This window comes from Melospiza georgiana, chromosome 6, assembly GCF_028018845.1.
Source record: "Melospiza georgiana isolate bMelGeo1 chromosome 6, bMelGeo1.pri, whole genome shotgun sequence".
Classification (NCBI taxonomy): domain Eukaryota; kingdom Metazoa; phylum Chordata; class Aves; order Passeriformes; family Passerellidae; genus Melospiza; species Melospiza georgiana.
Window position 1 is genome coordinate 52,019,695 of NC_080435.1, and position 26,464 is coordinate 52,046,158.

Below are 26,464 nucleotides of genomic sequence, written 5' to 3' on the forward strand. Positions count from 1 at the left end.
CTTTGTATTTCTTAGAATTTGCCTTTATAGTTTTGAGATAGAAGTAAAATTTCTATCAAAACAACAATATTCTCTTCTTTCTTACATTACTTTAATTGGGAACATACTTGTTTCAGAGGCATGCTCATCAGATTATTCCATAACTTTTTTAGCAAAAGACATACCCTAAAACCAGAATTAATCAGTAACAAACATCATCAGTGTGATGCCGCTGCACAGTTCTCAGAACCAAATCTGGCCATTCTTTTGATTACAGGAGAATCATTGCAAAGAGAAGAGGAAGATTCACAGGATCTCTGTGCATTGAGGAATTTAAACACAAATACTCTTGCAGGAACTAGTAATCATCTTTGGCAGTCCCATATAGGAAGGCCTGGATTAAAAATTTTGTGCTTGAGAGAGAGTTTACTCTTTTGTTTGTTTATTCTTCATTGTTTCCAAGAAGATTAAAAAGGCCTAAAGCAGCACCAGTGATTCCTGCAAGGCTCTGTAGGATTTTGTGAAGCCCAGAAACCATTTCATTGGTGCTGGGTTATTAACCTTGGTAGTTGTGACTCAGAAGGTTATGAGAGATTTGTGTGCATATTGTTCTAGGAGAGGGTAACTTTGGGGGTTTTCCTCCTTTCTAGTTGTTATATTTGAGTTTTTAATTTTAAAAAAATATTTAGCCTCAGGGAGCCCTCAAAATCTAAGCCTTTTACTGTCTCCTGAATTTGGCAGTTGCTTCTCTTGGTTCAAATCTCTAGGCATGTGGGATGTGAAGCTTTGAAGTAGCTATTGCCTGGCTGAAGCCTCTCTGGAGGCAAGGAGAAGGATAATAAAGTTTTGACATCTTTCTTTCTTTCCATCATGCAGATATTTTAACAGAAGTGAAACAGCTGATTTTTAGTAAAGACTCTAAAATTACAGAATTGCTAAGATTGTCTCTTTTGTGGTTTGGATTTCATTTAGAACAATTGCTAAAATCAGTGGTGTGGAAAGCCACATGCATTTTGTCAGTGTTTTAATATCTGGCATTAGGAACTGGTTAATCCATTTAAGTGGAACAAGAGATTCAAGAGGGAGATGTTGCAGCCCAGCCCAACATCATAGATGTTGCCCAATGGACCACTGACAAATACCAGAAGAGGCAAAGTGAGATATTTGGGTGGGGGCAAAAACCCCAGCAGAAGTTTCTCATTCTTTGTAATTCTGGTTCTGCATAGTGTCTGCCAGTCCCATGCTCAGTGAGCAAACAATTGCCAAGTCCATGGCAATCTATCCCAAAGAGTGAGCACCTTCACCTTCTGGGCAAGGCTCTGTCTCAGCACTGCTCCTGTACTTCCCCAAGAATGAAATAGATACAGGCAACCTTCTCCTGGCTACCCCTAACTTTTCCGGTCTGGCTCCCTTAAAATAAGTGTCTTGTTGTACAGAATAAGAAGTAGGACAATACATCAGGGAGGGGGAAAAGCTATTTCAAACATCTTGATTATGGCATGGTGAAACTCTTTCTGTTTGGGTGTTTCCAGCTGTTCCTGGCACAGAGCACTTCTGACACTGCACTGGTTTGTATTAACTAGGTTTACTAGATTTAATGGTGGCTAAAATCCATACAGTGATTTTAAAACAATTGGTGTCATGCAGGCATTGCTCAGTTTAACAAGCTGCCTGTGTTCTTCTGTGCTGCAAAGAATGTGCATTGTGGAAGCTTTATGTTTACTGTAAATGTAGTTGTAAGAGTTTTTTGTAGAAAAGTTGTTTTAAGAAGTGTAAATTATCTGGTTTTACATGCAGTTTATTGGAGTACCTTTTCTTCTGCTGCATGAATAGATAGACCTATATAAAAATTTAAAGTCACTTTGTGCTACAAACAGCAATTCTGTAACTCTGCTGACAAGTCAGCAACTTGCACAGTTGTGAAATCTTCCCTTTTCTTTTCCAGTTATGACGGGGAAAAATTGACATGTTGTTCTTACAAGTCCATGTTACCTGTCCTTTAGCAAGCTGTGCTTGAGCACTGCATACTAAATGTCAGTTATCATATTGTGCAATCTGTATGAGCAGAATTCCCACTTCCACAGCTGTGGGAGTAGAAATGGGAAGCAGTCAAATAAACTCAGTCCCTCAAGGCTCCTCCCAGGGTGACTGGTGCAGAGTGCAGTGAGGTCCAGGGAATTCTTCTGACCTTTTGGAGGCACAAACCTTGGGAAACAAATGAGTGTTGTTAAAGTGATGACATCTTTCACATGATAAAAGTAGCAGCTTAAAAAAAAAAAGCTTTTGACACTTTTGACAGGCTTGCACATGATAATTAGATAGTAAAAAGAAGGTGTGGGTTGGCAAGGCATTAGATATGAATGATATGCAGGTTTGTATCCATTTCTCTTTAAGCAATGTTGTGCTGAAGATGAAGCCCTCTGAACAGTTGTGTAAAGCAGAGGTTTTAAAGTGAAAATGGATTGTATCCATTTGAAATAATTCAAGGAAAGCTGTGGAAAGCTACTGGCACTCTTTTTCTGAATAACTCTTTGCCTCATTAAGAAGTTCTTAATACAGCATATTCTGGGTATAATCTTAGAACTGTGTGCATTGGCTTACCAAGTGTCTTATTTATTCACTTTCAATTTAACTTTCAGGAATAATAAGCTTTTTTCTTGTACTGTATATTCTGAACATTCTCCTTACTGCCTTTACAACGTGTCAAGGATGCAGGAAAAAAGCTAAAGGAGAGGGTGATTTTTGTAATTTGCATTGAGAAGGAGGAATGGGAAGAAGAAGTGAAGACAAAGCAGGGCCTTGACCTACCTATAGTGTATGAATTTTGTGATTAGTCCACAGGAAAGTTGAATATGGGGAGATACACATAAGGCAGAAGACAATACATGGCATTTAGTATTCCTGTGGGATTTGGGGATCTTCAGCTTAATTCGGCAGGGTGTCATCAGAAGGCCAAATGTACTGGTGGCAGCAGAATTGGGTTCAGGCAACTGCCCCACTCCTATTGCCATGTTTCTGGCTTCTTGCACTGGACTGTGTCCATGTTCTGTGCCCTGTGCCATCTGGGAGCCTGATTCTGTACTTTCCACCTGCACAGTGGATCCCAGCTCTTTCCCAGAACAAACAGAGACCCACTCCCACCTGCTGAAGCCCCCTGAGCTCCCAGCCTGGCAGTGCTGCCAGCTCTCTCCAGTACCTGCTGGTGCTGGTCACTCACCCTGTATCCTGGAACCACGACTCCTGAGTGCAGCTCAGATGTGAAGGTATCCCTGCATGTGCTGACTTGAGATTTGGGGTAATCTCTTCCCTGAAGGAGGGAGCAGCAACAGCTGCCTGTGTGCAGGGACATGTCTGTGGGCAGTCAAGAGGCATTGAGAGGGCCTGGTCTGTGCTGGCAGTTTTTAGATATTATTTTCTTTGTAATTTTTTAGTACCATTTTGATTTCCTGAGGGAAGGTCAGGATGAGTTCTGGAGGATTCAGCTCTGTTGGGGGGACCCTTTTCCCACCCCACTGCTGCTCTGTCCTGTTTGCCAGCCTGCAAGTCCTTCAGAAATCAGATGGGAGCTGCCAAAATAGCAGATGTTTCTGCTGAGTGTGCTGTAATCTCTCACAGCACTGATGCTGATCAGGCTTTGTGTGCAGGTCTCAGCAGCACAGCTGAATGTCCTCCAGCCTTTGCCATGCCTGACTGGATAGTCTTTATCCCCACAGGACAGCCCTGACTGAGGGCTGCAGGGCTAGGGCTGGGTACATTTTACTGGTGATTTTAGGGACGCCTTCCATTAGATCAGATTTCTCAAAGTCCCATCCAGCCTGACCTTGAACATTTCTAATAATGGGGCATCTGGAGCTTCTCTGGGCACTCTGTTCTGGTGCCCCACCAACCACTGGGCAGGCTGAAGAGAAGAAGACTGCAGAACCTGCTCCATGAGAGGGTAGCTTCCTGCAGAGTTTGTGAAGAAATGCTTTGAAATTTTTGGGACTTGCCTTTTTCTTCTGTAAGCAAGTATCCATGAAACAAAATGGGGTTTTTAAAATAATCTGGTACAGATCTATGAATGCTAATGCACTGTCCTTGTTGTTGGTTGTTTTGTGGATGAAATGGCAAACAGAAAGTTCTAGCAGTTCTGGAAAAATTATTAAGCTTTCCTTGTAACCTCTGGGGAGTAAGAAAATGTATGAACTAAGGCTGAATAATGAAGCTTACAACAAAACTGTTTTATTAATTTTTATAAGATTTTTAAAAATAATTTAATAATTCCTTATAATTTTGTAGGAATTAGGCCTCATCCTTTCAGAAGACAGACTTTCCTGGCATCTGATAAATCTGATAAGTGTATTTAATGTGATTTTGAAATTCAGTAAATATGAAACCAGCAAACTTGATGTCCAGTTCAAAAGCCTCTTTTTCATGCAAGGGGAGCTAGTAGGGTATTGAACTACTTTGCAATACATTAGGAAAAAATTTTTTTCTTTTTTTAATGATTAGGGAAGCAGGAACTATCACACTCTGTGAATGACTTCTCAAAATGTAGTTTCCAGTTAACTATTTGGGTTTGAGTTTATTCTTGTGTGGATCTTTTGAGAAGCAACTTGTTTGTTTCTTTGCTTTGGGTCTTGTTTCGTTGGTTATTTTTACTTGGGCCTACAAAGCTGTCTTGTTCCCATCTAAAAGGAAGAAAAAGAGAGCTGTGGGTAGATTTACTTGACTGTGACCCCTTTGTCTTCGTGGCACTTACTGCTAGAGCTGTTGCTTGTTGGCTTCAGTGTAACAGGATTCCTGATCAACTGGATCATTTTTCCTTTCTTTTCACCTTTTGGCTTTGCAAATACTGAACACTTTTGCTTTTGGTGAAGAATCAACACTTGGAAACTGTTACAAATAAGGCCAATGAGAGTGAGGAGTCACTGACTCAGGTCGCTGATCACTTCTCTCCCATGGAGATCTATGTATCTTAGCATGAACTTATGTATTAAGTTTGTTGCTTTTATGTAACTAAGTATTTTTGTGAAGAAGCTGTACTGTACTAGGCTTTAATCTTGACTGTCTGGTACTAAAATGAAGGATGAAAAAGACATCTCCTGGCTGATGTAAAAAATTGTGTGCTGTGAGCAGATATTGTTTTCTGAACTATCTCTTCAGTGGACTTGGGAGAAATGTTTTCCAACCAGTTTCAACTTTTTTCCATCTCTTGTAAATCTAGTGATTTTCAAGTTCAGTGTGGTGCTCAGTTTACTGCCCATAGAAATCACTCCTCTGTGCTGTGTTGGGGAAGTTTACTATACCTGAATGTTGTTTTGGGCAAATCTTATCACTGCAATAATCTTTACATACTTGTAGACCATGAATCTATGTGCAGAATCACTTTAAAAAACGTTCCTTCTTGAATTGTAAATAAAGTTTGTATTGTTAAACAATGCCTTTAAAATACTAAATTCATTTAGTTCAAGTGCTTGCACTTGACCTAACTTGTGTCTGTACTCTTGCATACAGAAGTCTGACTTATGTGAGTTCCACCCACATCCAGAGCTAAGAAAGCATAAGAGAGCTCTTGCCCTGAGGCTGAATGGCTGTATTAGCCTTCAAGGTTTGTCTTTGCTGATAGGCTCCACCTTATCATGAAGGCTGAAGCTCAGATTCCCATAATCACAGGGCTCCAAGACCTTTATCAGCCAGGCTTTCTGCAGGGTTTGTTCACACTAGTCCTTCAGCACAGTGCTATTAGGAGATGGCTTTTGGGAAAGGATTTGCTCTGCACAGCCGTCATCCATCTAATCTCTGGAGTGAAAACTCTTACGGGAGAAGTACTGACTGCCGCCAGAAGGAAATCAGTCCCACAAAGTCCTTGAAGGAGAGGAGCAGTCATGAGCCAGGCTCAGCTTGGACCTTGGCCTGAGGCTTGTTCCCAGCCAAGGGCAGACCAGACATCTGCTGACTCTGTCACTTTTACTGAGGGCTCTCCGTAGCTCTGGGGAGAGACAGTATTGCATTCATTGATCAAAGTGTATTTCTAAGCTTTTTTCACTCAATATGAAAGATACAAAATAGTTTGTCTCTGTCTCCTCCTCCATGAAAGCCTGAATTTCTTTCAAAAATTTGTGCATGCTGTGGCATTGCCAAGTGCTGCAGAGGATGGGGCAAGCCTTAGAACACAACTTTTTCATTCTCACAGGGTGGTAGGACCACACTTCACAGTGTGCTGGGAATGGCACTGCAGCTGGGTGACATTTGTGACAATGCTGTGCACCCTGTTGTGGTGAAATAAGAATATGATCTCATGCTAGAGAACCCAATTATAAATAAAAAGAGTGGAAAATTTCTTCTAATGGAATTGTCTCTTATGGCAATTAGAGGAGTCGCATTTTTAACCAAATAAATTTTCGGATTATATGTGTTTCTCTGTTTCCTGAAATAAGCTGAATTCATTTTTTATTTAAGAATAGCAAATAAAGGGTCTGTTTTTTTCTTCCTCCTCCTAAATAGCCTTAATGTCGTCATCTTCCTGGTTAATGCCAGGACATCAAATATTATATCAAGTGTGGTATCTCTGGCCGTGTTTGAGTCCTTGGCAAGGGCAGTTTGTTCTTTCTGCATTTATGTCAGCAAAGATTTTTTGCTGGAGAGTGGGAATATGTAATGGGAAGAATTTACAGTAAGAAGGTATATTACTAATAATTATATTATTATATTGTATTATATTCGCCTGAGTTATATGAAGGGAAGACTTAATCCTAACTGAAGATGAGGATGGACAGTGGGTAAAATTTCATTCAGTTTTGGGCATTCTGGATGCTTTTTTGCCTCTGCCATCCAAGCAAGGCTATCACTAGTTAATTAAAGTACTTCTCACGTGCACTAGATTAACTGCCCATTCTAGGAAAAAAATTCTATATTCCTGTTAGAGACAGTACTGAACAAGACAGGTTTTAAAAGACGACTTTTAATAGTCTTCTAAATTTGAAATAATTTTTCCTTTAAATATTTAGATTGTGATTTGTCTTTGTGACAACCTGTAATGAAGCCTAACACTGCATTAATTTCAGAAACTAAAATATTTAGGAGGCACAGAGTTCTAAAGAAAAGTCAGACCACTGCTGAAAGTAAAGCCATTAGCTGAGAGCAAGTAGCCAGAGTCTGTGAAAGTGATAAATCTGCTTTAGACATCAATGGCCCCTTCTGCAGGTGCAGGAGGAATGTTTTATTCTCTTTGTATTGTTTGTATAGTTTGATTCTACAGAAAGCAATTAATAAAGCTGATTAGCCTTTAAGAAATGTAAATGTAGAATGGGAGTGGTATTTATTTTACAAATAAATGCCATTGATTAGAGGCTGAGATTTTCCAATTCTTGTTTCTCAGAGGATACACTTATGAAATAAGATAAAACATAAACTATTTCAAATTGATAATTATGGATTACTTGCTGTTGATGCAGTCTCAGCTTAATAAATTTCTAATTTCTTAAGTGGAAAAGTGTTTAATTGCTTATGTATTTCTAAAGTTTAATAGTGTTTTCAATTTGTTTTTAAATAAACATAGATATGTAAGATTATAATTTTCATTAAACGGAAAATATTAAAAAATATAAGGAAAAAGCTAGTGGTCCAAGTAAATTTGAGGATCAGTTGTCATTTTAATATTGAATATGGAAATTAGGAAAATCACAAAATGTATGCTGACCTAAGTAGTGTCTGAAGTGTTTAAATGGTCCTGTCTCTAATGTAACATAAAGGCTGCATTTAACTGCAGATCAGCTACTGGCTGATGTATCTTAGGGTTTATTGAGACTGTGAATCAACTTTTCTTTTGTAAAATAACTTAAATACAAAACAAAGAAGGAAAAAAAAAATTGGCCTGTAATGCGTTACCACAGACTAGCATCAGTAACTTTTAAAAGGTGTTTTAAGTCAGTTTTCTTGCCTTGGAATCTCTCCTCACTGCAAGTAAAAGTAAATATTTCTGCTTTTATGCATATGGCATAGTTGAAGAATGAAATTGAGACATCCAGTTTTTTACAGCAGTGAAAAGGTATTGAATTAAACACTATAAAGTTTCAAGGAGAAAGTTTTTGTGAACTGATGTGTGATGTCTATTTGCATGTGGTTTAAAGTATGTTTAGGAGAAGCAAATCTCTTCTGAATTGGTTCTTTTTGTCTAGTAGTGCTAAACAAAGGCTGAAGTTTTTTGCCTTACATCATGTGGTGAATTTGCATTCATTCCTTCCTAGCTGTTGATGGAGGACTTGGACGTTGAGCCATAGCTGTGGCATGGAGATGGAGAGTCCTTGGAGATGTTCTCCTGTGTTCCACAATCTATTTCTCTTTTCTTGTTTTCAGGTCTTTGTACAGGTCTCAGCACATCACTGAGAATATAAGATTGAGGCAGGTCTCTTGATACAGGTCTCAGCACTGAGGATATATGATGGTAAAACACAGCCCAGCTATTCTGCCCTAATACCTTAATTACCCTACTGGTTCCTTCATTAGCAAGTTCTTGTTAGGCTGCATCTTCAGTTTCTTAACTCCAGGCGGGTACCATGGAGTCCCTGCCTTTTCACACTTCTATCCTTGCATTCATATCATGCTATGCAATATCATCTTTACCCTCCTGGTTTCTGTTTGCATTGCTGGCATTTAAGGGTTTTTTTCAATGGTGTGGGCTGATCCCAGCATAATGTGGAGGAATCATAATTGGTTAAAACATTTTCTATTGACTTCTGTGTTCAACAGAGCCAACACAGTAGCTCTGAACAGTTAAAGCATTTATGTTGATAGACCTCTCCTGAGTAAAATTCCTCTAATTTATTAATGTGTCAAAAATTTCTTCCATCTTCTTCTAAAGTGCTGTTGGGGAAGATAATTTTTAACTGGTTGATTTCCAAGTAGAAGCTCATTTACCATCTGCTTGGGAAAAGACAGTAAGCTGCTGGCTATAGCTTGACAGCTACAGGCAGGTCAAGGGCACGTGCTTATAATTTTGCTGCAGTGATTCCTAACTAATTAGCCACGAGGAGCTTTCTGAAAATGTTCTGTTAGATCATTTTCTTCTCTCCCATTTTGTTAATGAATGCAGTGCTCCCAGCTGTGAGGCCCTGAGTGATGATTGCTATTATGGATTTATCCTTTCAAATTCTGCCTCTAATTTTAGGAAATTATATTCCCTGTCTTTAGGTTTCTAGTGGTGAAACTGTAAAAGGACAAGTTATTCCTCAGTGAGTGTTTGGAAATACACTAATAAGATCTTATAAGTACTGGGCTGCAATAGCTAGCTGTATTAGAGGAGGAAAATACCGTTCAAAAATATAACCATCTGTAGTCCATACTAGTTGACAAAATTATCTTTTTTATTAATAAAAATGGTTTAGAGGTGATCTGTTCTGATAAGATGATGCTTTACTGCTACTGTGGTTCCCAGCACATCCAGAATAGGGCATTAGGCAAATGTGTGAGACTGAGTTTTCTTCCCATTTCCTCCTACACAGACATATCGTGTGAGGACATGGAAAAACTAATCTGGGCTGTTCAGATTACTTAATGTGAGATGTACCTGATTGTACCCAACTAGGGCATCTCCTTACATTGCTAATCACTCTTATCTTAAGAACATGCATTACAATAAAGAATTAATTGAAAAGTTGTCCTACCTGTTCAAAAATGGTATGTGTGTATACATACATAAGCTTACAGGTAGGCATGGCATTGATCCTGTAGCTATTTGGTTTAAATATTAGATATGATTTCTTGTTCCTCATCATCAAATTTTCCATCTCAAAAAGTATATATGATGCTTATACTTTTATCCTATTATATATGCATTTATAGCAAAATACAGTTAGAGAATTAGACTTTCAGCTGGCAACAAGTTTTGATTTCCAAAACTTCACATAATGCAACAATGTTTACAGTTTTACCTGTAGTTAAAAGATTCTGCCTGTTTTTTTCCCCTTGTTACCACACAAAGTAACAAGATTAAATAGGATAACATTATTTTGGGCTTTAAATCCACTTGCTTCTCACAGTGGAAAGCTCTAATCTGGCAGACCAGTCTAGTATGTACCAGACTTTATGATAAGCTGTTGCCCATATGTGTTGTCATTGTCCCCAGGAGACAAGCCTGGAGGGCTGCTGCTGTGTTTCAGGTATGGTACAGTGTTTTGCATTAGAAAAGTGAGCAGAGGAAAGATATTTAGTCTGTGAAATACTGTTGTCATTAATCTTTTAAACAAAGGAGCCTGGCGTGGTGTTGTCAAAGGAAACGAAACCTGCTGGTTTATTTTCCCATTGTTCCCTTGCACAGAGGCTCTGGCCTGGGAATGGCCACTGACATTATGCCACAGAAACTGATACAAGGAGAATACTTTGTACTTTCCAATCTTGCTTCAAAGCCTGCCAACAATGTTGTGGCTGCATTCCCCTGTTTCTGTGCTACAGTGAATTGCTTGTGTTTATTCTGAGAAAAGTTGGATGATTGTCTCTCTTCCCAGTTGTTTTTTTTTTTTTTTTTTTTCTCTGTTGCTTTCAACTCAGAACAACTGTTTCTATCCAATAGCTTGTCTGCCTGACTTCTGTGACCCAGACTCAAAGATGCATGAAATGAACCAAATAGGGAGGGCAGGATTTGGAAGGTGTAGGAGAGGCCTGCCACAGAGAGATGTTTTTCTGCTCTCTTAGAGTGTCAAGCTAAACATATGGTATCAGGAGAGGTGAAGCAGAGAGGTCATTTGAAAATTAGTGGTAGTGCTACTCCCAGGATGCTTGAAGGAAGTTGCTGAAGTATCTCAGTTACTTGCATGAGATCTCAGTGGTGATGTGGGCAGGAGAAGGGGAACTTGCCAAACGTGTGACATGCTGAGTGACATGTGCCACATCTGACAGCTTTGCAGTTAGTGGAGTGCAAAAGCCATGGGCCTTCATGGGTGGAAAGATGTTTCTGGAAGTGTAGGATCTTCAGTGTTCTTAATTGCTTGCTAGTATACTGAGTCAAATTCAGGCTATGGATCTCCTAATCTGCAGGATTGTGCTTTTTTCTTTTGTTTGCTTATTTTTTCATAACTACTGGTTTTAACTTTCTCTCTCCTTTTATGGCATATCTTTCTCAGCAGTTACTATGTTCTGCTATAGAGTTAGCTGCATGCTGAAGGTAGAAAATTCCTTTCTGTCCATGTACATTTTCATAAGGCTGTAGTTGTGGCCCTGAAGTTCATAGTTATTTCCAAGGAATGTAAATACTTGTACCAACTGATTTCAGGACAAGTACAGAACGTGATACACTTAATGAAATCTCTCAGTGACAGAAAATCTTTCAGCTGCCAGTTGAGCTCAATTGAGGCTTGCTGGCACAATCTATGTCTTTATGCTAGAAGAAGAGCTGCTCTGTGTTTGGGTGATGCTGCCTTTCCACTGCCATCCCTTGCCATGTTTTCCATCATGTGGGTTGTCTTTAGTTTTTGCCAAAGACCACTGCTGGCATTTGCTGTCCTCAGAAGGCTTGGATTCTCTTTCCTGACATCCTGCAGAGTGTCTAAACACAAGGACAACTCTGCAAAGACTTAGAGATGCCACTTGTAAAAAGTATTATAAAGAAAGTGTCTAGCAACCACATTTGCAATCAGTTTTGGAAGTACTTCATGTACAGTTTTATCTTGTTAATTGGTGCTCCAAATATGCCATGTGGATTGAGTAAACTCAGATTTGTTTGCCAGTCTTTTGAGAATAAGTACCTAATATTTCCACTGCATGGCCAACTGCTGTGGTCTGAGCTGGACAAGATAGCCTCAAAATTAATGTCTGCATAGTGCAAAGGTGGAATATGTTTAATAAAGTAGTTCTTCTAGGGGGGAGAATGCCAAGTCCTATTTTAATTATTTCATACACATTAACATACAGGTAAGATTTAGGTTTTTCAGAAAGTTTAAGTTTTTCTACAGAAGAAATCTATAGAAAATAGTATGCATCTAATAGACTTCCTTCTAACTAATGGTGTAAGTATGTAATTTAGCTTTAGCCTACATACAATGAAATAGTATTGAAATCACTTTTGTGAACAGCGTACACATCCTGTTGTTGGCTTTGCTTCAGCTATTTCTTCACATTTGGCTAAGCTCAAGTACTAAATTGCTATAAAACTGGAATACACTCTGGAAGCAGATTAATCATTTGACTCAGTATTGTCTTTTAGTTTGCCATAAGAAATCTTTCCAATCTATGAGATCATGGATTAGCTGGTTGGACAATTTAGAGAGGCATGTATTACATTCCCCTTTTTTGCTGCCTTCCCTTTGAAACTTGCAGAATCTCAGCAAAGCAAAAATGACAGATGACTCTTTTTTCCAAGTTTTACCACAAATGCCCACTGCAATGAAAAATGAGGCATCTGAATTGATACCTCGTTGTTTTATCCAATTTTGGACATTGTAGGTGGCATTTATTTCATGAGATGTAGATTAATTCCCTGCCTATTGCAGGTGGGCAGGAATCTTTAAGGTCCCTCCCCACCAAAACCATTCTATGATTTACATGTTTGAGGCAATGATTTAGACTTGCCTTAAAATTGGTGAAAAGAAATAACCATTGTAGAAAGTGACTCAGGTTTCTAAAAACATGTTGCATAAATTTCACTGTAAAGTCCTTTTTCTTCCCATTGATGCAAAAAGGTAATGATTAATTCTGTTGTGCTATTGATGCTGTCCATGTAGGTGGTATGATGTCTCTTCTGCCCATCCATGGGCAAGGGGTGGTAGTGACTGATAAGGAGATCTAATACTTGAAAGCAATTTATCTGGATTTGCAGTCTCCTTCATATGCCTTTCCAAATTTCATTACAAATGTGTGCTAAAATATTCCTTGCAAATGTCCTTTGCTGTGAGGATGAATGATACAGTGCAGAGGCAGGTCACAAATTAGGCTAACAATACCACTCTTGCTTGTGTGGACAGAGTAGGTGATATCTGCAGTGACATTTTCATTGTTGTATTGTTAGTTTATAGCATTAAGTGTTGGGTTTTTTTTCTCTTCTGATACTGTACCATTTCACTTATTTGGCTGTGTTGAAGGTGCAACTTTATTGCTCAACATACTGGGATGTAATGATCTCAATGGCAAAAACATTCCACCCTCAACTTGCATAACAAACAGGTTGTGCTTATTTTATAATTGAACTTTGCATTCTTCATAAAATGTAGTTTTGTTGTATTCAGGGTCTCTTTTCTAGCTTACTTGTACATGCATGCAAAGAGGAGGTAAAGTGAAATGGTACTGGACTATAAGCACTGTGTCTCCAGCTGCAATCTTACTGAAAGCCGTTAAAATTTTATTTTTTTCTTCATCCTTGGAAGGGAACTGCACCCAGTGAAGTACCCACCATAAAAACCAAACAAGCTGTAGGTTGCAGCAAGGATGAGGGTTATGTTGCCAGGACCCTACAAGAATGATGATAGTGGAAGATACAGATGTTGTGTTCAAGAAAGGGTTTGCTGGGGCCTGTTGGTCAGTGAGGGTGGGAGGGGAAGAGTCACAGTGACAGATGGGGGAAGGGGGAAGAAGGGAGAGAACTGTACATCTTAATAGTTATTAGTGGGAGTGATTTCTTACAGGGCTGTAAATAAACCAGTGCCACTGATTTAGCACTTGAAGATTGATGTCTGGGCAAAATTACTGTTTCTACACACTTAAAAATTAGTGAAATGGATACTTCAATGAGGATGTTTTCTTTTGTAGCAAGAGTAGATCATTTGAACACCAACTGATTTTCCCCTGGGTTTTCTTCACTGCCCTGTTCTTGGGATTTGGCTATTTCTTGTTGACTGAATTCAGAGGAAAACTATTCCTGATGATACTGAATTTGGCAGAATGGCTGAAGTTTGAATTTGGCTTGTATTGGTTAAATCAAGCTTTTGATTTGGTTGCCTATTGTCCAGTATGCTAATCCATGTTATTTCCAGCTGAGTTAAAGTGTAAAGTCATTAGAGCAGCGTGGGGCTTTTGTTTGCAGAGGAAAGGTTAAGTTCTGCAGGCAGCTCTTACTGCTGCCAGCATAGCTGCTAATCTGAGTTTGGGGACTAATTACCTGTAACAGCTACAGGACAGAGTCCTGTGCTGAGCAGAAGTCTGATTAGGCCAAAGTTTGGAAAGTTTTGTTATGGGGAAAGTTTTTTAATATTTTTCAGGAACTTCAGTTCTGATTTAGTTCATTCAGAACAAGATAGTTACATTGCTGCTATATTCAGCTTAATAATATCCTAATGGTGATATTTTAAATAAGGTCTGAAACTCCTGTAACAGAATTAACAAGCATTATAAACTATAATAGTCTGTCGCAATTTATGGACTGTCAATATTGTTACATTGTTTCTGAGTTGTTTCTAATTCAGCTTTTGATAACCACAGATAGCTATTAGGGGTGTGAGAGATGAGGAAGCCAAAATTATCTGATGAACAGATTTCAAAACCAGTCTGTATTGGAGTGGTTTGGAGATGAATAAATTTTAAAAAAATAAATTAATGCCATTTTTTCCTAGATGCTTATGATTAAAAGTTTGTATGCATTAGCATTTTTGGGTGTGCTTTTAGATGTACTCAGAAACAGTTGTTTTCCTTTTTTAAGCACTTAACTTTGTTTTAAAATTCAAGTGGAGTTATTATTTCACACAAACCATTTAACTTTCACATTGCGCCCTTTTACAAAAGAAGTGGAAAACTCTGGTTTGGAACAGAGGAAAATTAAGAACACAAGAAATGAAAACAAATACCACCTTCTTCACAAAGAGAGCTCAGCTTTAACAGAAGAAATAAAGGCTACAGGCTTGCATTGGGAATGAGGGAGAAGTCAATTATGCTTGCAGATAGCAGCATGAATATCCATTTTTGCTACAGTATGACTTATTAAATCATGAGCTGAAAGCTATGATCCTTGACTAACATTACTTAAGACTGTCCAGTAAGTTAGTACCTAACTTTTTTTTTAGGTTTCAAAAACTTTAAATAAATCTTTGCAATTCTCTTGAAAAACTACACATTATTTCCCTATTTGATACTGACTTTGATGTCTTTGATGTTGCTTTCTTTTTATTTCTCCTAACTTAATATTGTAAAAAGAGACAGTGTTTCTATGTGATAGGAACAAAAGTGCTCATTTAGAAAAAATATTCTTATTACTAGTTTTGAGTGGAAAGAACGTGTAGTCCTCATCATGGATTTGCAGTCTTGAAGCTTCTATGGGTTACTTCTAAATAATGGGTGAATTGTATCAAAGTAATGACCCTTTTAATAATTTGCAGGCTTAGAGTATAGTTACTGAGTAATTCTGAAATTATTTAAGCTGTTATTTCAGTTAGAGGGAGTGTTCTCAAAGCTGCTGGTATAAACTAGGGGTTAGCAGATTGGGTCAGTATCTATTCTTCAGCCTGTGTATGGTAGCTTGAAAAAGTGTAAGCCTATCTTACTTTTGTATTTGTAAAGTGTCTCTATGACCTATATGAGACAGAAAGCTCTGGAGGGGTGTGTAGCATGTCAGAAAATGTGTAGCTCTCTATGTGAATGGCCAGCAGTGTCAGAATGTTGTGTTGAGCAGGACAGTGAAGGGTGATGATTGATCTCTGCAGTTCTGACATGTACATAATTGGTAGTGGAACCCAATTAACAACTGGCCCTGGAGCCAACCTCATCATAACATCTTACTTAAGTGCGTATCTTTTATTTATTTATTTTTATTTCCATCTCTTCCTTTTGGTCACTCAAAAACTTTCTTTCTTCCTCAAGAAGTCATCAGGTGTGAGAAAAGCCTTTTTTTTTACCTGCAGCCAGTTGAATAAGGTATTTTTGGATGTCTATCCTTTATTGATAATGCTTTTTTTTCTTCTGCTGCTTTGTTTAGATGACAGTGCCTCTGCTGCGAGCAGCATGGAGGTCACAGATCGCATTGCCTCTCTGGAGCAGCGTGTGCAGATGCAGGAAGATGACATCCAGCTGCTCAAATCTGCCCTTGCTGATGTGGTCCGACGCTTGAATATCACGGAGGAGCAGCAGGCCATGCAGAACAAGAAAGGACCTACCAAAGGTTTGCATTTCAGACAGATGTAAAATAGATAGTGCAGTTCAATGAGTGTTTCATATGTATTAAAATAGGTTGTTCATTAGATCTTGAAATATTCAAATTCAACAAATCAAACTCTAAAAAAATACATTTGAAATTCAACCTGGTAAAAGGAACACATAGAAATCCAGATGGTTAAATCTGTGAACCTTCTACAGTTTACATGAAACAGCAAAGCATTTGCATTTTCTTAATGCTTAATCCACGTTCTACATTTAACCATTGCTACCACTTCCTTGCTTCTGATCAAGGTATTTTATAAACTCTTTATGGAAGACATTGTCTTCTGTGGGTGAAACTCCTAATAGGTTGAAGGTTTATTATCGTAAAAAATGAATTAAACTTAAGTAAAATGTAATTAAAATTTAATTTAGAATGTCTTCAGTGTCTGTGGATCATGCAGACATAAGACAGAGCTCTAAGCTAGCACAGAGTTGACATGACTGAGGAGATGGTACAACACCAGCTGCTCAGCTACAAAAGAAAGGCAGAGCTGTGCTTGTTACCTGACCATGTTCCAGAGCAGCAGAGCCAGAGCCAGTGAGTATAAGATGTGACAGATGTCACTGCTTGGCAGAGTTCTGTGCTGTGTCCACGTGCCACAGTGTGTTCTCCTGTGGCTCCTGCTCTGCAGGAATGGTTTTTCTGAGCACAATTCAGGAAAGCTGGACCTGAGCACTTCACAGGGGTAAAGGTTTAGTAGAACCCAAGCAACATGGTTTACTGGAGTGTGTGAGGCTGCCTGTGTGCAGTTTAGAGAAACACACAAGGTATTTTAGGTCTTAGGAGTAAGAGTGGTGGCAGCCTAGATGTGAAAAGAAAGTGCTGACTTCACAGGCTCTCTGTTGTCTAACTTAGGAAGTTGGTTTTTTTGGGGATCCTGATACATATTAATATTAATTAAAACCTTACTTTACATGAGAATTATGCTACATGTTTATGGATTCATAATTTTCTCACTTTAAAGTTAGGACTTCCTTTAATCTCTGTTATATATTTGTGACCTTGCAACAAATATTTAGTTCTAGTCACTGATTTAACAGACTTGGTAGGAACTACTTAATTTGCTGAACTGAACATGAGATGTCATGTTCATTACAAAGTTTTGTGTCAGGAGATGAGGACAGCTGAAAGGGACAGAATTACAGAGCCAAATAATGAGTTGGTTGTATCTCATGCTAGCTGTCAGATGGAATAGGCACTAAGTATCTGAGATCTTGTCTTCATGTTCTCTTTTCTTTCTGTTGTAATCTTCTTATTTTGTCTTTCTTTTATTGAGAAAAAAATTAAAATATCAGATAAGTTAAATGTTACTAAAGATAGCCTCTACTGTGTTAAAATGTTCCATCAAATCTGGTTTTACAAGGGATTAAGAGGCTTCATGTTGCCTGTAAAATAGATATTATCTGATGCATGGAGGAAATAAAGTCTAGTAATTATTACTGAGTTGTAACCAAATCTGTTCTTCATGCCTGCTGGCTTTACTTAGCAAAATACAAACCAGATTTTCATGTATTCTGTAAGCAGAGTTCAACTCTAAATCAGGAGAAGTTTTCTTGGTCATGGCAGACCATTAGAGCCATAGTTCAATGTACATTGAAGAAAAGCTGCTGTGAGCCTATCCCCTTGTCTTTTATGGCTGGTTTTATAGGTATTTGTTTGTTTGTTTGTGGGATTTTTGTGTGTGTGTGGTTTGGAGGTTTTTTTAATGTATATATTGCATGCCTGGTTCTTAATGTCTGTGTGAAATTACAGTGTTAGAACTTTTACTGTAGTAAGGTAAATGGAGGACTACAGATGTCAATTGCTCTTCCATTGCAAATTACCAGAATGAGTCCTGGTATTTGCCAACAAAACCCACCTACTTTCTGGAGAAGATCAGTGCTGTGACTGTTTATGTAAAGCACTTTCACTTTGCTGTACATCAGCTATATCATTTAGGAAGATACAGATGTATTAAACATGAATTATAAACACGAAAAACAATCTGAAGTATTCAGAATACTTGGGTTTTTTTCCAGCTGTTTTGCAAATATTATCTATTTCACATAATTACCTATTATTCCTTAATAGGCACAACTACTTTATAAAAAACTACATGCAATTACTTAGCATAAGACTGATTTTAGTTTGGAATAGCATTATGAAGGCTTCTGATGGATACTCTTAGGAGAGGAGCTTTGTAAACATGGGAGGAGCTGGAGTGGTGGCTTCTCCTACCCCTTGGGCTGCATGGAATCTGTATTTATTCTCCCTATATTGTTTAATCACTAATTCCACATTTGAAATTTTAAAAAGTGGAATTTGATCCCACAGAATGTCACAGGAATTGTGTCCATGCAAACTGGGGCTTGAAGCATACTGCATGCTGCTGTTATCATTTGATCTATAGATGAAGTGCATCAGGATTAAGTGTGTGTGTGTTGGGGGAGGTCTGTGCCTTTGGATCACCCCAGTACTGTATAAAGTCTGGAACAAGAATCTTCATGGGCCAAATGCCTTCATTTTTTCTGAGTACCTCAGATTTAAAATTAATTTAAAGATTTCAAGTTTCAGACTTTCAAAGCTATAATGGAAAAATCTTGAGCTTGTTTTCAGTCTTTGTGTTCTTGAGCTAAGCAGCTTAAAAGCAGCATACATCATGGAAAGGGAGTGGCTTATCTTGTCCATTTGTGGAGCTCCTTCTCTAATGGTGTTTTGAGTTTTTGTTTAGTTGTTTGGGTTTTTTTCCTTTTCCTTATTTAATTCTACTACTTGGTGGAGTTTCAGTATGGCTTCCTGCCTTTGTTTTACTTGTGTTTGTTGTTCTTTCCTTTTGCAATTATTGGTTTGTTTGTAAACTTAACAGCCCTATTAATCCATAGATCGGAGTATGATTAAAAAAGCTGCTGCTGAGGCTGATAAACTTGTCAGTCCTGCTACCACAGGTAAGACCTTGAAGCACCAGAACTTCAAAAATAAACATTACTGACAAAGCAGTAATGGTGTGTTACTGACTTCTAACAGCAATGACAAGTTTGGGATTGTGTGACTGTGATGCCAGTTACCACTGGTGTGAACTAGCTGTTGTAAGTAAAACTAAACAGCTCCTAAGTAAACAGTGAATTTATTGAATAATGCACAGTTTTTCTCTATCTTGTGCAAGAGTTTCATGGTGTTGCTTTCTTCACTAGCTGACCATTTAAATCTCTTTTTCCAGAAGTGTGGGTTGTGGATTGGTGCTGGATCTGAAGCAAAACTTCTATTAAAGGTTGCAGGTTTATTCCTGGCTGCTGCTAGTTTCAATTTCATAGGGTTAGAAAAGTAAACAGATTCCAGCTAGTTCACTCCAGCTGCTCTTTAGTAGGCATTCTTTTAAAATAACTACAAATAAGGAAAATATTTTAATAATTTATTTTTTTAACTTTTATTGCTGTTCTAATTTGTCTTCTCCAAGTTCATTAAAACTTTTGTGAGCTACAGAAAGCTTGCAAGGGGACAGGTCCACAACTTCTCAACTGTAGCTACTTGTGATTCTGTAGAATGCAACAGAACCAGTTTTATACATATGGATTAATTGCAACAAGGTAGCAATTAGGAAACAAGCTGCAGAGCTTCCAGCACAAAACTGTAAAAAGAATTTAATATACAAAAAATAATAAAGGAGAAGTAAATAGAATTATATCTGAATCCATTAATAAAAAATAGAGGCTTGGGAAGCCAAGTAAACTTCAGATGGTTTGTATAAGCTCTAAAGAAAGCATTAGTCAGTTAAAGCAGATCATGGAAGGCAGGGCTGGAAGGCACCCTCAGTGAGCATAGAGAAAATTTTCTTTTTTTTTTCCTTTGTTGACTTTCTTTCCTGTCATACTTCACTCTTCTAAGCCAAATAAGCCTCATTCCTTCAGTATTTCCCTTATAGCTTGTTTTCTAAATTTCTCTCCTCTGAACAAATAAATGACAAATACATGACTAGTAAGTATTCTAACAAAGTTCCAAGAAAACATTTGTCTTGCAAGTTGCATTCTCTAGTAGACCATATGCACTGACAATTTTCTGAAGGCACAGTTTTTCACATCTATCTTTTTGATCAGTACATGAAAACTTAGGGTGAACAAGTCAATAAATGCTTGCTGTGAGTGCTGCAATAAGATGTTGTTACAGTATGACCTATAATTCTATACAATTGGTACTGTCTCAGTTTAGCCTTTTATTTCTCTTATCCTTGGCAATCTTTTTTGAAGAGCATCTCATAGGTATTCTCCCTGCCATCCTCTCCAAGTTCAATGAAATTTTATGTTCCTAAAGTGACTGGTTGCTGCTGCCTTCTCTCAGGTGGTGTTTCTCTGAACCCAGAGGCTTTTGGCATCTTTGCAATGGCTTGTAATACAAAGTCCTGGCAAATTTCAAGTGATTCAAGCTTTTTCTCTGCTGTAGACAGAGCACTAGTCATGTTTGTGTCTGTGTTTCAAGGCTATGATCCACAGTAGTATTTGTGTTGGTACTCATTGCTTGCAGTTTTAAACACTGTTTTTGCAACTAACTTCTAACTACTTGAATTGGACTTTTCTGTCATTCTAATGTTAATTACAGCTATGACACAGAGATCTTTTTTTTGAGCCAACATTTGATCAGAAGAATGTAGGTAGATAATGCCAGCTTATTACCTTCACTCTTCTGCTGATTTCGGTAGCTTTTTCTGAATAAAGGGTACAAATCCTTTCTGTCAAACATAAGCCCACATTCTTTGAAAAAAGACTTTTTGGGGGAAGTAGAAATTTCTTAATAGATAATTTGCTTGTGTAAAAACTCCAAGAAGACTGAGGGATGAAGAGCAGGAGTTTCTGAGATGACAACTTGCCTTCATTTCTAGCACTCCTCTGGATGCTATCCAGGTGGGCAAGAGACTGATGCTGTTTTGACAGAGCAGGATTGGTTTTGAGTACAACAACTACTTTTGTGCTTGCCACTAAGCTCCTTAACCTAAGACAGAGTTTTTACTTGATAGGACTATTATTATTATGAATAATAATAATATATTTTTTAATTCCTCAATGTTAAAACCCTCATTTATGCTGAATTTGGCCATAGTGACACAAAAATGGCACACTACATGGAAAATGTAAAATATTCTAGTGTTGTTTGCTGAAGAAAAAACACAGAAAAAATGAAGGCAATGATTTCATCTTACACTTGTTTTACAGCAAGACCACTGGTACAAACCCTGCCTTTAAGGACTACAGTTAACAATGGAACTGTATTACCAAAGAAACCAAGTGGCTCTTTACCTTCTCCATCAGGAAGCAGAAAGGAGACTGTAACACCAGCAGCAAAAAGGTAGGCATCTATGAGAAACCTTAGAACCATGGAATTGGCAACATGGTATGGCTCCTGTTTTAACCTGCTAGATATGTAGGTTTTCTTACTTGCAAAGCAGCAGACTAAATATTTAGTTTGGAAAGAAAAGGAGATGGATTTCATTCTAAGAGGCTTTTAATTTATTCATTCTAATTGCAATTAAGGTTATTGCCATGACTATTGAAAGAATGCACAATGCTTGGTCTTACTGATTTGTGTACATTTCTTGCTTTTAAGAATTTAGCATAGAGAGAATAAAGCATTTCTACTGGGCTGTTGCCCAACATGATGTGAAAAGTGGTGCAAGAATTTTTTGAGTAGCTCGTAAAAATATATCTTGTGCAGAGAAACAGTGTTATCATTACAAATCAGTATGTTATCTTTGGTGGTTTTCTCTCACTAACAAAATTATCATATAAACTGCATGCACAGGGTTACAGCATCTCAGGGAGGAGGAAAATTCTATGCCTAGCACATATTTATGCAAATGGAAACATCCATCTTTAGATATCTTATCATTAGCATGTATTAAGCCCTTTTAAAAATTACTGCTCTGTCCCAATTTGCTTTGTGTGTAGCTGTTTTTAAATATACTAAATGTTTTATACATCTGGGTTATAAGGAATGGAATGGATTGGGTGAAGCAAGTTCAAGTTATGTGTGGCAGTTATTGTGGTGCTAATCTGCTGTGTGATATGTGTGCAAAAGATCATAGTGTGGGGTTTGGGGTTTAGGTTGGGGGATTTTTTTGTACATTTCTTTTGTGTCTCATCTTTTTGTAGTGGTGATGCTGTCAGCTCTGAGGGAGGCTAAGTTGTAGAGATGGGAGCATTAACCTGCTAAGATCTGAGGTCTCTCTCTTAAAAAGAATTTTTCCTCAAAGGGGAGATGGTGGCTAAGGATATGCCAGTTTTTGTTACTGTGTTGAAAGAGACTGATTTTCAAGAACCTACAGGTTCTGTTATTGTAGAGTAGAGAGAAGTTACATTGTGCACAATTAAAATTGGAAAACACCATATTTGTTTATGTCACAAAAATGAACTCCTGTCAGCTCCCAGGAGCTGGATTGCTGCAGCTGTAGGCTTTGGCAGGCTGGTCTGAATCAGCCCTTAACAGAAGAGAAGGAAATCAAATACTATCCAAACTGTTTCATTATTAGATTTGTAGGAGTTTGAAAATTCTAAAATCTCCTTTTAGAAAAGGACATGTATTAATGTTTAAAAAGGAGTACTATTTAGTACATCCTGAATTTTAAAGCACATTTGCTCTTCACAAATTATTTTTTCTTAATAATTATCATAATTTCATTCCTCCTAATTAAGTTTCAACTAGTAGTTATATGAGAACTGGGAGATTTCACCTGTGTACAGAGGGTGTGATTCCTGAGTCTGTGCTCTGTCTCTGGGTCTCAGCATAAGACTTTCTGCCCCAGCGTAGGGTGGGTGAAGTGCAGTTCAGGATCATACTCGTGCTTTCTCTATTCATGGAGGCCTTTATGTAGTTCAGGTGTTTCATCTGGTATTGCCTTGTAGGCATTATCCTAGCTCAGGATCCCTGTAGACAAGTGGCAGCCTGTATCCCTTCCACCTGAGCCACGTGCAGCCTGGATACCCAGAATGCCAGTGAGAAAGCCCTTAGAGAGCATCATTAGGGAGTATTTTTAGACTGCCTTGGTTCCTGTGTGAGAAATTCTTCCACAGGCCAAGTATTTAGTGTCCTTTTATCATGCTTTGTCTCTTCACATTGCTGAAGAAGCTAGGCTGAAGGTGCTTTAAATATGCAGCATGAAAATGTGTATTCAGTTTTGGAAAAGACAAAAATATATGGACAGTTTTGCTGAAATAGATGAGCACTTATTAAGAGTGCTTAGGAGGGCAGGATTGTTTCATGTCCTGAAAAAAGCAGTTGTAAATTCAGGTGCTGTATAATTATTGCTCCTTTCAAATTCTGTATTGGTGTCTTTAACATGAAAATGTTCTTTATTGTTACCTTTATTAAACTATATTAAAGCATATTTCTATGCCTTGCCTATAAATGTACTTCAAGAGGAATAAAGTGGAGTGGTAAGAACCTCATTGATTAATTACTGTACAAAACATTTTTTTTGTAAATTATTCTGTAATCATTTAATAGAGAACCTTGAAATAACTGGTTGGATTTCAGGGTTTTATAGTAAGTGGTATTCCACATATTCAGTATTCAAAGATGATACAGTAAGTGCTCCAAATATCTTTCTTGTATACAGTCAAGTAGAATAATTCATTATGCAACCTGAAGATGAATTCAATCACACTTAGTATTTATACTGGACCCTTTTACCTTCGGGAAATGCATGTGTTTATGCATAAAACAGTAATGGAAATACATCAGCAAAATCAAAGAGCTTCCTTTTTCAAGGGGTAGGACTTGTTTATTTGTGTTGGAAGCTTCTCTCAGTGTTGCACAGTTTACAGATGGTGGGAAATTTGAGATTTTTTTTAGCTCTGATTTCTGCTAGGCAGTGCTCTTTTCTTATGAACTGCTTCCAGAACTGTGGCTAATTTATAGTCTAGGTATTGTCTAGTCCAAAATATGGTCATGTGACACAGCAGCTGTAAATAGTGTTAAGTGTTTGTAGATGTTTTTAAACTTAATTTTTACGTGAATGCTTTTAATAGTTTTCCCATACAACACAGGTGCACAATTGAAAGGGTGGAGTTTGAAAAATGAAAGTTAAAAGCAACAGTAGAAAGGGGAAAAATATTTTTGCAGTCATCTTCTAAACTTTTGATCTGCTGTTGAGACTGAAAAATATCTTCTAGCAAATAGTAAAAAATAGCATCTTCCATTTTTTTATTACCTATGACCATATATACAAGAGAAAGTGCAGGTGAATTGAGTCCTTGCCAAATGTTTTACTGCCTTATGAAAAGAGAGCTTACAATCAAATATTTTTTGATTCCTCTCTTCTCCAATACTTGGCACTGTTTGGGTTGAGACTGTGTGATGTCCAATTGAAATGACATCAGTCTGTCCCTTGAAACAGTTTGTTGTGCATTATTTATGTAAATATATGCAAATATTCTGCTTGGGGACTAAGTGTACATCCATACATTCTCCTGCTTAGAGATAGAAGTATTTACTGGTATGTCTGCAGACACAATCTCATTTCATACAATAGCTGTATTAAATGTGTTGGTTAACTCATTTGAACCCACAGGTTGGTATATGGCTTATCTGCCTTGCTGGATTACCAAGGAGATGTGGTTCAGAGTTCACTGCATTTTCTGATTTCCCATTTAATATTTGAAATGGAAATTACTTCTTCTGGCAGGAATATAAAATTGGAGGTAATAAAAAATGCTTGAGGCTGAAAGGGTGGAACTAGCAGGCTTTTATTTGAGTTCTGTCATATATTCTCTCAGTGACCTTATGCAAATCATTTAACCTCTGTGCATATTGCTTTTCCTTATGTAAAACGTGTATCTCTGGATATCAGTAGGTTCTTATAGGGCCTAATGTGATAATTAGATCCAGATCTTGCAAAGCATTGAATAACCTCAACTGACTCTGAGTTCATTTAGAACTGAGGGCACCAAACCCTGCTTCAGCATTGAGATCTCACAGTCAATACCCAATTGTCCAGGCTAAGGAAGGACTGAAATGCCTCTTATAAAACAAAAGCACAAATCCAAAACATGGATCAACTGGATTATAAAAGTAAATGGTGGTAATAGAGTGCAAGATAGAAAGCTTGGTGATGTTGGTGATACTGGGACCAGAAATTGTGGTGAAGCACCAAGAGGAGCTGCTGCACTCAGGCTCTGGGGACCATGTGAACACAGCTCTGGGTGCCAGCCAGCTAACAGAGAGCTGGAGTGATTCTGAGATGGGCTGAACGCCTGACACAGATGGACAATCAAGAATTGCCTGGCTTTGAAAAGTGTTTCCATGTCATCTTCACAAGAAACCTTCCATCAGAAGATTTGATTTGAATTTTAAAATATTTACTAATTCTGTGATTTAGAAGTCTATGAGCTATTTTGAGTAACAGCTTTTTGAATGCTGCCATAGTTTTATTGTAAACTTTGTGCTTAGAATAGTTATTTGAAATTTTCATTCCGAATAAGATTAGTGTATTGTGAGTAGAACTTTCCCTTCCCCCTGCACTTTTTTTTGGCATTTAATGTGGCTTGAAGTTTGCTGCTTAACACTAAATTTGTCTTTGGAATTTGGCCAGTGTGTAGTAGTGGTATTTTGTGTTCTTTATTAAAATCTAAGGTTTTGTGACTCATCTAGAATAGCTTTGTTTCCAAGAGTTGAGGGGGAAAAAATAGTAAGAGAGGAGAATGCAGACAGTACCTTTCCCAGTAGGGATGCTGGTGCAGGCTGCAGGCTTGCACATACTTTGCCTTTCAAAAGGAAACAATCAGTCATTCTTTCTCTTCCAGCAGATTGCAAAGTATTACAATGGCACAAAACTCTGACAATGGAGATCAAAAGGAAGAAGCAGGAACAAAGAAAACATAAAGAGTTTTGTTTGCAGGGAGAATAAAATACTTTAATATGATAAATTCCTGTTCTTCTAAACTCTAAACACATGGCCCCTAGGAAATTGTTCAGTCGCCTGGAATTAATGTTGGGGGGCAGCGAGGGTTTGTAACTGGCACACACACAAACTCTGAATCAAACCTTCAATTAAATGCTCTGTGTAACACTCATCTCTCAAAGAAAATGGTTTAAAATATTTAGAATATAAATTAAAAAAAGAAATCCCTCTCCATTGAACTTCAGTGGCAAAACTATTACACCACTTCACAATATCTCTAACAATTAAAGTTATTAGCACATTTTGCTCAGAGGCGTATTGAAATTAAAGTCATATGTTATTCCTGAGTTCATTCTAATTGATTTAAATGAGGGTCAGAATGAGTGCTAGACGAAATATTAATGCCATCAGTTTCTGTCTTGAAAGCATTGTGCACTGGTTTTTCATTTCTTTTATTAAAAAGCTTTTATATTTTCTCAAGTAATTTTAGTAATAAGGTATATATCTTTTTAATTTTGGCCAGATTTGTT

The 26,464-nt window shown here is 37.7% G+C and overlaps 1 protein-coding gene across 5 annotated transcripts in view; it reads left to right on the forward strand.

Moving 5' to 3' along the window:
• Positions 1-26,464, forward strand: part of EML1 (EMAP like 1) — a 123,979-nt gene that overhangs the window by 54,906 nt on the left and 42,609 nt on the right. For all 5 annotated transcript variants that reach the window (XM_058025442.1, XM_058025440.1, XM_058025441.1 and 2 more), the window contains exons 2-3: positions 15,851-16,033; positions 21,253-21,385. In XM_058025442.1, coding sequence (XP_057881425.1) covers positions 15,851-16,033; positions 21,253-21,385 — 316 coding nt within the window. The remainder of the gene's footprint in view (positions 1-15,850; positions 16,034-21,252; positions 21,386-26,464) is intronic.